Source organism: Dendrobates tinctorius, unplaced genomic scaffold (genome assembly GCF_039654945.1).
Source record: "Dendrobates tinctorius isolate UK_male_01 unplaced genomic scaffold, ASM3965494v1 ptg000158l, whole genome shotgun sequence".
Classification (NCBI taxonomy): Eukaryota; Metazoa; Chordata; class Amphibia; order Anura; family Dendrobatidae; genus Dendrobates; species Dendrobates tinctorius.
Window position 1 is genome coordinate 41468804 of NW_027361825.1, and position 12950 is coordinate 41481753.

General features: G+C 44.1%; 1 protein-coding gene across 3 annotated transcripts in view; it reads left to right on the top strand.

Moving 5' to 3' along the window:
• The first annotated feature begins 7674 nt into the window (after nt 1–7674).
• The window catches only part of RELB (RELB proto-oncogene, NF-kB subunit), a 36911-nt gene continuing 31635 nt past the window's right edge, over nt 7675–12950 (top strand). Inside the window, exon 1 of one of the 3 annotated variants that reach the window (XM_073549361.1) lies at nt 7675–7864. In XM_073549361.1, coding sequence (XP_073405462.1) covers nt 7843–7864 — 22 coding nt within the window. In that variant the 5' untranslated portion in view covers nt 7675–7842. The remainder of the gene's footprint in view (nt 7865–12950) is intronic. The other 2 variants (XM_073549360.1, XM_073549359.1) reach the window with 2 other exon arrangements.

Below are 12950 nucleotides of genomic sequence, written 5' to 3' on the forward strand. Positions count from 1 at the left end.
TATGGCTGTTCCTCCGCTGTTCTCTGTAATACAAACTGAGGGAGCAAGGGGGACCGCCCCATTTATCGGTAGGTTTCCTGCTGCTAGGAGCGGATCCCCTCTCAGTGGGTGCTGTCGTGGACTCTACAAAAGAGTATTACCGGTAAGTAATCTGTTTTTTTTTTTTTTATGTAAAACCCACCTTCTACCCCTAACAAAATAATAAGAATCAGCAAAAATATGCTGTACACTGTAAGATCAGAGGAAGAGCTGCACTTTGTTTTTTTGAGTGTGTGTCTTAGGAAAAAGGGTTTCTCAATTCAGCTGAAAAAGACCCCAGAGTGCTTTTTTTTTTTTACCTCCCGACAACCTGCTGTACTTTAACCCCTTAATGTCCAATGACGGACACAGTCCGTCATTGGACTTCTCCCCTGCTTTGATGAGGGCTCCGGCGCTGAGCCTGTATCAAAGCCGGGACATGTCAGCTGTTTTGAACAGCTGACATGTGCCCGCAATAGGCGCAGGTGGAATTGCAATCCACCTTCACCTATTAACCCGTTAAATGCCGCGGTCAAACGATGACAAGGGCGTTTAACCGGCGCTTCCGTCCGCCGGGCCGGAAATAAGGTCATCGCTGACCCCCGTCACGTGATCGGGGGTCAGTGATGCGTTGGCATAACAACCAGAGGTCTCTTGGAGACCTCTATGATTGTTGATGCCACATTGCTATGAGCGCCACCCGGTGGTCGGCGCTCATGGCTATGCAGTAATTCTGCTACATATGGACAATCTGCTCATCGCCTATATGTAGCAGAGCCGATCAAGTATGGCATGTTTCTAGCCTCCCATGAAGTTCAAATCGCCCCCCTTTCGCCCTATTCAAAATAAAACAATAAAAAAAAAATTACACATATTTGGTATCGCCGCGTTCAGAATCGCCCAATCTATCAATAAAAAAAAAAAAGCATTAACCCGATCGCTAAACGGCGTAGTGAGAAAAAAAAATCAAAACCCCAGAATTACGTTTTTTTTTTTTTATCTCTGTGACGATGCATGAAAATGCAATAACGGGCGATCAAAAGAACGTGTCTGCATAAAAGTGGTATCATTAAAAATGTCAGCTCGGCACGCAAAAAATAAGCCCTCACCCGACCCCTGATCACGAAAAATGGAGACACTACGGGTCTCGGAAAATGGTGTTGGTTTTTTTGTTGTTTTTTTTTAGCAAACTTTGGATTTTTTTTCACCACTTAGATAAAAAAAGAACCTAGACATGTTTGGTGTCTATGAACTCATAATGACCTGGCGAATCATAATGGTGGGTCAGTTTTAGCATTTAGTGAACCTAGCTAAAAAGCCAAGCAAAAAACAAGTGTGGGATTGCACTTTTTTTGCAATTTCACCGCACTTGGAATTTTTTTCCCCGTTTTGTAGTACCCAACATGGTAAAATCAATGGTGTTGTTCAAAAGTTCAACTCGTCCCGCAAAAAATAAGCCCTCACATGGCCATATTGACGGAAAAATAGAAAAGTTATGGCTCTGGGAAGAAAGGGAGCGAAAAGCAAAAACGAAAATAAACTCGGTCCTTAAGGGGTTAAAGAGGTTGTCTACTACTTGGACAACCCTTCTCAATCCTGGTTTTCCCCCACTGTAAAATAGTGACATCTATACTCTCTTACAGTGTCTGTGCCGTTCTAGCAGTGTTGAAACTGGCTCGCCGTGACATTGTCGCACGTTCCGCGCTGGCTTCACTCTTGCCACTTTTGGATGTAATTTAATTGACATCTGGAGGAAATGATAGGTCAGCAGCAGTCCTCACTTCCTCAAGCTGGCAGGAGAGTGAAGTCATCACTGATTGGCCCCAGGGATTGCGTGACATAGTGTCATGTAATCCCCATGAGTGCCAGTGCTGACCCTGCTGGAATAGTGTTGACACAGGAGTTGAGTAATAGGTGTTTTTATTTTATGGGGTGATAACTGATTGAGAATGGGTAGTCCAAGTAAAGGACAATTCCTTTTAAGTAAGTTTCACATGTCCCTACTTCACAACCTGACTTTTGACCTGAACGCAACAGCTTCATCAACAACGTGAATCCAATCTCTGTGCGTTTGCACACACGGCAGATTGATTGCAGGCATTTTTGGTTGTAGTCATACAGTATGCACGAGGTTGTTTTGGAAGCAAGAACATGGATTTCTGCAAGCCGTGTTTACATGCCTAGAACGGTCAGAACATCCTGCCGTCTGCCAATTTGCATTAATGATACCCTTTGCAACCTGCAGGTATGAATGTAAGATTTGCAGTGAAAATCCTCTGCACCCCAGGGCCCTCTTTACTCCAGATGGTTTGTTTTTTTAATGCCAGGTGGATGATGAGATTTAGTAAAAATCTCATTCACTCTAGGGTTTCTATAATACTCCACAGATTTTCCACCTGCAATTATAGCAGCATTACCTGCCCTATACTGAGGATGTATGCTGGGCGAGGGGAGAAGGTGCAAGGATCGATGAAAAAGGTGTATTATAAAATGAATGCATGCTCATAGCACCGGTTATACGCTGGAGCTGTCGGCACAGGACATTTCCGCTCTATGATCTAACAGCAATGTAATGGGAACCTGACCACATCTGGCTGCCATCTGGAAATACCATACTGGTCCATGTACCAGACACTACACACCCGATCTCACAGAACGGAAATATGAGATGAGGATGTCAGTCAGATGCCCATGGGTTTTTTTTTTTCCTCTCAATGTGTTCTTTTTCTTCTGTATATCAGCTGCTTGGTTGAAACATGGACATCATCCAAGCACTAATTTTTCCGCAGACTCATTCACTGCATGCGCTTGATTTATGAAACGACCAAAGGACAGTACTGGTATGTGATCAATCTGTTACAAAAATGGGAATACAGCACTTATGAGAACGGACATATAAGTGAGGCCGAAGTGTCCTCCCTGCATTTTGGATTCAGTCCTCTTCTGGTGGAGAGTGCCAATACAAGCCTGAAATGTCAGAGTGAGGAGACTTATAGGCCATGCATGCTCCTCTGGGAAATTGAATATGCAAATTACCTCTTCACGCAGGAAGATGACTAGCGCCACTTATTGAATGCAATGATCCTTAACTTGACTATTCCAATAGGTGGTGCTAGAGTTCTAGTCCTCTGCCTCTTTGAAGAGACAATTTGTATATTTTCTCATGTGAAGCGCCAAGGAATAAATGGCGCTATAATAATTCAAACTCCAAATCTGTAAAGCTCTTCTCTTCTTGTCATCAGCCAGTCCTCACCGGCTATTACAAGAGCAGCTAAATATGAGTCCGAGACAAGAAGAGGAGTGATGTCACAACACAGCTGCGATGATGTCACCCAACCTCAGCTGATATGCCCATTTGCTCAGGCGTCCATCAATGAGTCTGGATGTTGTTTTCGTAGATTTTCAATCTGTCGGAGCTACTGGGTCTCAGAGTTCTAATATAATGGTGCAGCATTGACAATTATCACTGACACATGATAGATGGAGCTGGAATGTAATCCTGCAAATGTCAATTATTAGGAGCGGAAACCACCTAGGGGATGGGAATGTAGTAGTAATAGGATAGGTCCTTCCTTCCACAGTCCATTACACAGAGCTTCTTGCTTTGTCCTATATCTTAAAGGGGTTTTCCAGCTCGAAAAAAAGAAATCTGAAAGTTACTTATGGGCACATACTCCCGTTGTAAGTTTCTGTGATCGCTTTACATCATTAGGTTAATGAGGAGGGGGCCATGTTGTCCCAATCACTAACAGCAGTTGTGATGCTGGCATTGATGGCTGGTCATTGGCGCAGCATTAGAAGCAGAGCATACACCAGTAAGGGCCCACAGGACCGACGTAGCGGAAGGAGCAGGTAAGTTAAAGGGGCGTACTATCCAACCAAATCAGACTAGGTGTGGAGGGCCATAACTGCGCTCTGGGTGGTCAGATTGCTAAAGGAAACAAACCATGTTGCAATCATTGCTCGCAGCCCTCGCTGGGTGTTGGGTGGCCGAGTCACAAATCTGACCAGTTGGTGTGCAGCTGCATTTGTCCACGCACGGTGTCAGATCAGCAGGAGATATAGAGGTGCACAGACAACACCCCACCCTTCAAAATGTGACTTTCTGCATGATGTTATTTTTTAGAAAAATTACAGCTAGGCTCCTGCTTTAACAACCATGCTTTGAGATATCGCCGATCCCTGGACGTTTAACATCTTAGACGGCAGTAGTGGGAGCGCTCATTATCACCCCAGGCATTACCTCGGCATGACCGCTGAGCCCAGTGATTGCCTGCAGCAGTCATATGCTGTAGACGTGATGTCACCACTGCAACCAGATCAACAAAGGCAGGAGCGGAGAGGCATCCAGGGGTTGTAAGGAATGATATGTATTGAAAAATGAATAGAAGTTCTCAACTATTCACAAGGTAAATGACAGCTTATTAATTGGTGGAGGTGCCATGGCAGGGACCCGCACCAATCTGTAGAATTGGGAACTTTTATCCCTGTTAGAATGGAGCAGCAGTGCGGATGCTCGACCATTTGCCATCGGGCTGCAGGAAAAAGCTGAGCGCTATACTCCCAAAGGGAATGAATGGAGCAGTGGTTAAATGTGCGCATCCTAATGGGGAGAAAAGCACTATCGTCGGTAGGGGTGGGCAATTAATTTTCCTGAGGGGCCACATGAGAGACTGATGGTTGTGGAGGGCTGAACCAATAGGCTTGGTGGTGTCTAGTTGAATAGGAGCCAATCTGCAGTTCTTGACAGCAGCATCTGCTACACACTGAATGGAGCTGTGGAATCGGCACCATTCAATGCTGACATCCAACCGGTGGAGCAGAAACAACTAATCTATCCTACCCTACAGATAGGTCATGTTAGATGCCCAGACAACACATTTAAAGAGATTGTTTCATCTTGCTAAATGTCTAAGGGTGTGTTTCCACGGTCAGTAAACGCTGCGGATTGGATGCTGCGCACAGCCGAGGCGGCCAGATGTTACAGCATAGTGGATGGGATCTTATGAAATCCCATCTCCACTATGCGTTCAAAGATGCAGGTGGCAGACCTGCGTCTACGCACATGCGGCGCGTCTTTATAGACCGCAGCATGTTTATTAATCTTACGGAGACGCTTAGTCTCCACAAGATAAATATCACCGTTTTATGTATAGGATGCAGTGATTCCACATGGTTCAATTAACACATGTGGGATCACCCCGCGTACAAAAGCCAGCAGCGCTTTGGACGGAGCTGTGTCCAAACGAGTTGCCAATACGCCACATGGAAACATACCCTCAGGCTATGTGCCCACGTATGCAGAAAATTTCTGCTTCAAAACCGGACACCTTCCCAGACAATGCGCGTTTTCCGCTGTTTTTGCTTAAAAACCGCACGTTTGATGCGTTTTTTCCCGAGCGTCTTCTGGACTCATAGGAAATAGCTAAAAACGCTGACTTTTCCACAAAATTAATGAGAATGCTGCGTTTTTAACCGCTAATCGTTTCCTTTGCGGAAAAAAACGCATCAATTGGCACAAAAAGGGAAAAATGCATTAAAATGAATGGCATGCTTATTTTAAGCGTTTGTGAAGCGTTTTGACCGGGACAAACGCTGCAAAAAACGCTTACGTGGACACACAGCCTCAAACTACAAAGTGCTTGTAAAAAAAAAAAAATCCAAATAACTTTGCAATATACCCCTTTATTAAAATTCTTTCCATTCTCAAGAACAAAGATGTTAAAGTCTATGAGCCTGCTTTGTCATTTGCATTTTTTTTAAGCCACTTTTCCTTTTTTTTTAAATTCTTTTCTCTTGTGGTATTCTTTAATATAGCATACACAGTTCATGAATGCTTTTTATTTTTGTCTTAAACTAGTTTTGCAACTTTTAGCACAAATAGTTGCACGTTCCATTAAAATGTAGCTAAAACTGCAACAAAATTCAGGAGTACAAAAAGAATAAATAAAATCACATACTGATGTATATTTGAGTCATAAGTTGCAATTGATGAATTAGCTGAAAACATCTGGAAACCATGGCCGCAATGGTGAACACGATACAAAAAAAAAAAAAGGCTTTAATTGAAAGGATAAAGCCACAAATGTAAAACAAGCAAAAATCACAAAAAAAAGGCAATAATATAATCAGGACTTCTAGTTTCTTCCACCTTATCAGCAGTGGCTGGTTTCCTAGGCATGAGCCTGCACTTCCAAGCTGTTCGCTTTAGGGTATGTTTCCATGGTTCGTATTGGCAGCACTTTGGACGCTGCTCCTTCCAAAGCGATGCCGGCTTTTGTACGCGCGGTGATTCCGCATGTGTTCATTGAACCATGTGGAACCACCACATCCTATACATTGTATGGGTGACGCTCAGTCTCCGCAAGATAAATAGACATGCTGCGGACTATAAAGATGCTCTGCATGTCCGGTTCCGCAGGGAAGCCAGAGACATCCCTGCACTCATAGTGGAGATTGGATTTCATAAAATCCCCTCCACTATGCTGTAACATCTGGCTGCTGCGTCTGTACGCAGTGTCAAATCCACAGCGTTTACTGACTGTGGAAGCACCCCCCTTAGAGCTCTGGAGATGGGTGGGTCAGGACAACGTTGACGCCGTTACCTTGGAGGATCAGAGAGCGCCCTGTGTGGACCAATATAGCAACCAAGTTGACAGTTCAGACCGACTATCTCCAAGAGCGGCCCACCATAACCTTCAGGAGTCTGGGGAGCTGTGTGCTCCAGAATATAGTAGACCCCTTTAGGCTTTGTTCCCACAATGAGTTTCTGATGTTGGAGAAAATATAGTTAATTGTATTTCTTTCATTTCGTTTTTTTTTTATGTTTTATTGCATTTTTTACGCTGATTTTTTTGTCTCTTGTTGGTTTGCCATGTTTTAAATAAACCCGTTTTGTTTTGGATGCTTCCTGGTATTTCACCAAACTTTAGAAATCTAGTCGTGTGTGCGGGTTACACGGGATTGATGTGTCTGCACTAAAAACGCGTGTGCATTTTCACATCCAATGCAAGTTGGTGACAAAACATCTGCATATAACACTCGGCGTGCCTGCAGGAGAAATGACACATTGTGGATTTGAAACCCGAAAAAGCACCGTGGGCAGGAGCTTTCCAGAAATCCCATCCACTCTGCTAGGACTGTCGGACGCTGCCGCGCCACAGATGCAGCAAAAGACGCAGCGCCAAACGCTTACTAATAGCTCATGGCGGGAAGGAGAGGTCTGACGGGCACCAAACTATCTATCTATTACAAATATTAAAAGCTTTTTCCCATTTATTATCAACCCCCCAAAAGTAACATTTGCTATGGCCAATACTGCAGGCAGCCCCTGACAGAGAAGTGATTTTTCCCTTCAAAGTGAACGTTGTAAAACCCAAACCTTAAATATCCCCCCAAAAAATTGCGCCAAATCCTTTTTTACCATTCCACGTTTTTTCTTTTAGTTTTTCGCATATTACACTGTGAAAGAATAAAAACCTCCAGCAAGAAACCCACAGAACCATAAGCTGTGGGTGTGAGAGCCGGCGTGTAGCGGCGCCGCTCTCTAGCCCACGTGGTAACAAATGAGGGAAGTCACGTGGTCTCCCCCTCTCAGAGGGGGGAATTCCTGACCACGCCTCCTCCTGCCCTTTTCGTGACGTCACCAGGAGTCTCCACCAATCAGCTCGTCGGCCACGGGACCGGGGAATTCCAGGCTTCGGAGAGGAAGAGATCCGGAGAAGTTTTATTTTTCGGTGGAGTTGTCACTTCTGCACTGGGGGCGCCGCGCCCACTGCCCGCAAGTCCCCGCTCTGCAGTGTGCCCACCTGTGCAGCCAGCAGCATGAGGCATCCGGACAGGACAGGTAGGAGTGCGCGCCACACCGCAGCTTACTGTATGCTGTGCAGTCAGAACTACAAGTCCCAGCCTGCCCTCACAGCTACATAATACATGTTACTAATGATGATGGCGGCCACTGGGGGGTCACAGTCAGGATTTGGAGGGGTTTTCACCTTTCGGCCAATTAATGTCATTCTGTCATATACTTTGTGTGCCGATTCTTTATGTTTCCAAGATCTCTGCCCCCCCCCCCCCCAGGACCCCTCATGGTCATGTGATGCACCCAGGGGCGCAGGACTGACACCTGTCGGAGTCCTGCACCTGCCTGTGATCACATGACCAGGGCTGATCGTCATCTCCTCACCGTAATCAATGCGGCTCCTATAGGATGGCGGCGAGCAGAGACGACCACCAGGGACAGATCCAGAAAGTATGGTGGAAAGTTGTAGAAATTGTCATAAGATTCAGCGGCTGCGATAAGAATATCGCTGATGCCCTCACATTGTGCCACTTAAAGGGATCTTGGACTTTCCTTAAGTCATAGACTGATTTTGAGGAGCATCACCCTCCTGCAAGACATGTAGTGGGCTCATTGACATCTGGAAAAGTTTGGGGACGGTTGTGGGTCAAGGCGCCGCTCCACAATACAGAATCTTGGGCACAAACTTTTTCTCGCACTGTCAAACTTTATACTTTGTTTCGGAGGGGTCCAATTCCCTTTAATACAGACGATGGCCATGACAGCAGATCCCTTTAATATAGACAATGGCCGCGACAACAGTCTCCTTTAATATAGACAACTAGCTGAAGAGCCCGGCGCTGCCCGGGCATAGTAACTAACTGTGGTTAGTTATAACAAATTATAATGATTATCCTCCATCCCATAGACCAGTGCCTATATACCCATCATATGGCAACCTATTATGACATCATCGTCACAGTGGCAACCTATTATGACATCATCATCGCCATGGCAACTATTATGACATCATCTTCACCTTGGCAACCTTTATGACGTCATCGTCGCAATGGCAACCTTTTATGACATCATAGTCACCACCGTCACCATGGCAACCTATTATGACATTGTCACCATGGCAACCTATTATGACATCTTCACCATGGTAACCATTATGACAATGACCATCACCATTGCAACCTATTATGACATCATCGTCTCCATGGCAACCATAATGAATCATCTTCGCCATGGCAACCTTTATGACATCATCTTCGCCATGACAACCTTTATGACATCATCTTCGCCATGACAACCATTATGACATCATCTTCGCCATGACAACCATTATGACATCATCTTCGCCATGACAACCATTATGACATCATCGTCAATACACACACGTATTTATATATAGATAGATGGCCATGACAACAGTTCCTTTTAATATAAACAATGGCTATGACAGCAGATCACTTAAATACAGGCAATGGCCATGACTGCAGCTGAGCCTCCATTGGGTACCTGTCTTCTTGTGGCCCCAGGCTTGTAGACAGAATAGTCACCAGACTGTGGTGCTGTAGGGGGTGTACATGTACCAGGAGCCAAGGGTGCAATCACACCCCGGATAATAGGGTCCGTTGGCCCCAAAGAATATTACTAATAAAGACCTGTGACAGTTGGGGGCGTTGTTGGACATTTTGCATTGGGGCTCATGAGATTCAAGTTATGCTACTGAGTAAATATCTGCCAACACAGATAATGGTGTCAGCCTGGGGCGCCTAGGACGCTAGGATTAATTCTAGGGGCCCACCACCTCACATTCCCTTTAAATTTGCTGACCGTGTGCATCCAATAGGGTATAACGTACCTAATTCTCCTGATGAGCGCGTTCATTATTCTCATGGCAGAACTGTGACTCTATCTGGCTGGTCCTTGTCTGTATCCGTGTGTGGGGCAGATCATACAATCGGATCACATCGGATTATTACGGCTGCATTGCCTTTAGTATGTGATCATGTACGTTCTAAAATGCTGGTGTCTAAATATTGACGTAAAAACAGAAGTAAAATCACACAAATTACAACATGGATTTAAAGAGTCCTGGCGTGAAAAATCTGAAAATCTGATATTTATTTAATTATTTTATCCCCATTTGCTTGTCTGATCCCCGAGTTTACAAGAAGCATTTTTTGCAGTAAACCATCTTTTATTTTTATACTACAGAAAACTTATAGGAAAGCGCATGTGAGCAGGCCATACCCAGAGTCCGCTGCGACTGGTCAAGAAAAAAAGGCATCGGGGGGGGGGGGGGGGAGAAAGAACACACAAAAAGTGTGAACAAACGGCACTAAATCAGTCACATTGTATAGTGAGCTTCATATTGTCTTATTATCTTACAAACTACATCTGGCTAAAATGTTTATTTTGAAAAATAGAAAAGAAAACCAAAAATTTAGTATTTTTGCAGCATGTGAAAACCACAGATAAATTAACAATATTAATAATATAATAATAATAAAACAAAAAATATATTTACTGGGTTGTTTTATTATTATTTTTTTTTTTTGCACAATTTTTGGAAACCTCATTGTCACAGGACAAATAATTGTATTCCCCCCCCCCCCCCCAATTAGGAGATATTTACTTTTCCTGTAATCGCTGCCTATTCTTCTTAACATATTTATTAATGACCTTGTGGGGGGCATATTGAGTAGAATGTCAATATTTGCAGATGACACTAAACTCTGTAGGGTAATCAATTCAGAGGAGGACAATGTTATATTACAGGAGGATTTATGTAAACTAGAAGCTTGGGCTGATAAATGGCAAATAAGCTTTAATGGGGATAAATGTAAGGTCATGCACTTGGGTAGAACGAACAAGATGTATAATTATGTGCTTAATTGTAAAACACTGGGCAAAACAGTCACTGAAAAAGACCTGGGTGTATGGGTGGACGACAAACTCACATTTAGCGGCCAGTGTCAGGCAGCTGCTGCAAAGGCAAATAAAATAATGGGATGCATTAAAAGAGGCATAGATGCTCATGAGGAGAACATAATTTTACCTCTATATAAGTCACTAGTGCGACCACACTTAGAATACTGTGTACAGTTCTGGTCACCGGTGTATAAGAAAGACATAGCTGAACTGGAGCGGGTGCAGAGAAGAGCGACCGAGGATATTAGGGAACTAGGGGGTCTGCAATACCAAGACAGGTTATTACACTTGGGGTTATTTAGTTTGGAGAATCGAAGGCTTAGGGGTGATCTTATTACAATGTATAAATATATGCGGGGACAGTACAAAGACCTTTCTAATGATCTTTTTACTCTTAGGCTTGTTTCACACTTCCGTTTTTGACCATCAGTCAAAATCCGCCGGTTTTTGAAAAAAACGGATCCGCCATTTTTTTGGCAGATCCGTTTTTTTCCCCATTGAGTTGCATTACTGGCGGATCTTGACGGATGTTGGATCCGTTTTTTTGCGGATCCGCCAAATTTTTTGCGTCCGTCGACATGCCTGGACGGACCCTGCAATGTTTTTTTTTGCTGCAGGATCTGCATTTTATAGTGCGCATGCCCAGAGAAAGGAAGACAACCGGAAATTTAACCCTGAAATTCTTTCTGGCAGACGAAAAAATTCTCTCTCTCTCTCCTTCTCCTTCCCAGGCAGAGGTTCCTTTAAAATTCTTCATTCGGCGGATCCGTCAAAAAAACGGATCCGGTGGCATCCGTTCACGTCAGTTAAGAACGGATCCGCTTTCCGCCTTTTTGGCGGATTTTGACTGACACAAAAAACTGAAGTGTGAAACAGGCCTTAGACCCGTGACGGGGACAAGGGGGCATCCTCTACGTCTGGAGGAAAGAAGGTTTAAGCATAATCACAGATGCGGATTCTTTACTGTAAGAGCAGTGAGACTATGGAACTCTCTGCCATATGATGTTGTAATGAGTGATTCCCTACTAAAACTTAAGAAGGGCCTGGATGCTTTTCTTGAAAAGTATAATATTACAGGGTATATACACTAGTTTCCTGGATATTGCGTTGATCCAGGGAGCTAGTCTGATTGCCGTATGTGGAGTCGGGAAGGAATTTTTCTCCCCAATGTGAAGCTTACTGTTTGCCACATGGGTTTTTTTGCCTTCCTCTGGATCAACATGTTAGGGCAGGTTAGGACAGGATATGGGTTGAACTAGATGGACTTAAAGTCTTCCTTCAACCTTAATAACTATGTTACTATACTGTCATGATATATCTTCATGTAGTAGTAGTGTAGTCTGGGAATAATAATAATGAGGTTTTAAACCCAATAGAATCCTCCTCGTACACAGCAGTGCAGCCTGTAGCTCACTGTTAGTGTCTCTGCCTCCCATAGATAAGATCCCAAAAGCATAAAAAGTGCAGTACACAAATAGAGAAGTCAAGGAAATGTTCTCCATGGAGCTGTACTGTACCTGATGCGCCAGGAAACAATGATTCATCAGCATCGATGAAATATTACTACAGGGCAGGCCGATGGTGTGTGTGTACTGTACAGTGTGTTTGATTAGGTTGGAAGACGTCCCGCCGGGAATTTCTCTGCTTCCCCGCTGTGCCAGTCCAGGCCTGCCAAAGGTTGTGACTGTGGTTTCATGATGGGAAACATTGCTCCCCAAGCTTTAACCCACACAACTGGGTTCAACCAGCTTTGCCACTTAGAATCCCATGTGTCAGTGTGTCCGTATCATATGCCCCCACCTTTATATGTCATGTTGTCATCTGCCTACTTTAGTGCTGCCTTCAGCAGTATCTTTAGAGTTGATCGAGTGGGTGATGGGAGCTGCTGTTGCCTGATGCTAGAACATATAATACAGAAGGGAATGTTCACATGTAGCAAATGTGGAGTGGATTTTTCACCAAGGAATTGCGTGTGGAAAGTCCATAGTATGATACAATACCTGCAACCAAAAAAATCTATTTCATAAACTGACAAAAAAAATAATCTGACCCATGGAGCGAATTTTAAATTCCCCGAGGGTGAAAACCTGCATAAAAGTCCCCCCAAAAATAGTTGTACAATTTTGTTGGTTTCTTGCAGCTGCAGACGTCACTGTGTAGATCTGATGACCCCCAAATCCGGGCAGATATTTTATTTGATATTTCAGGC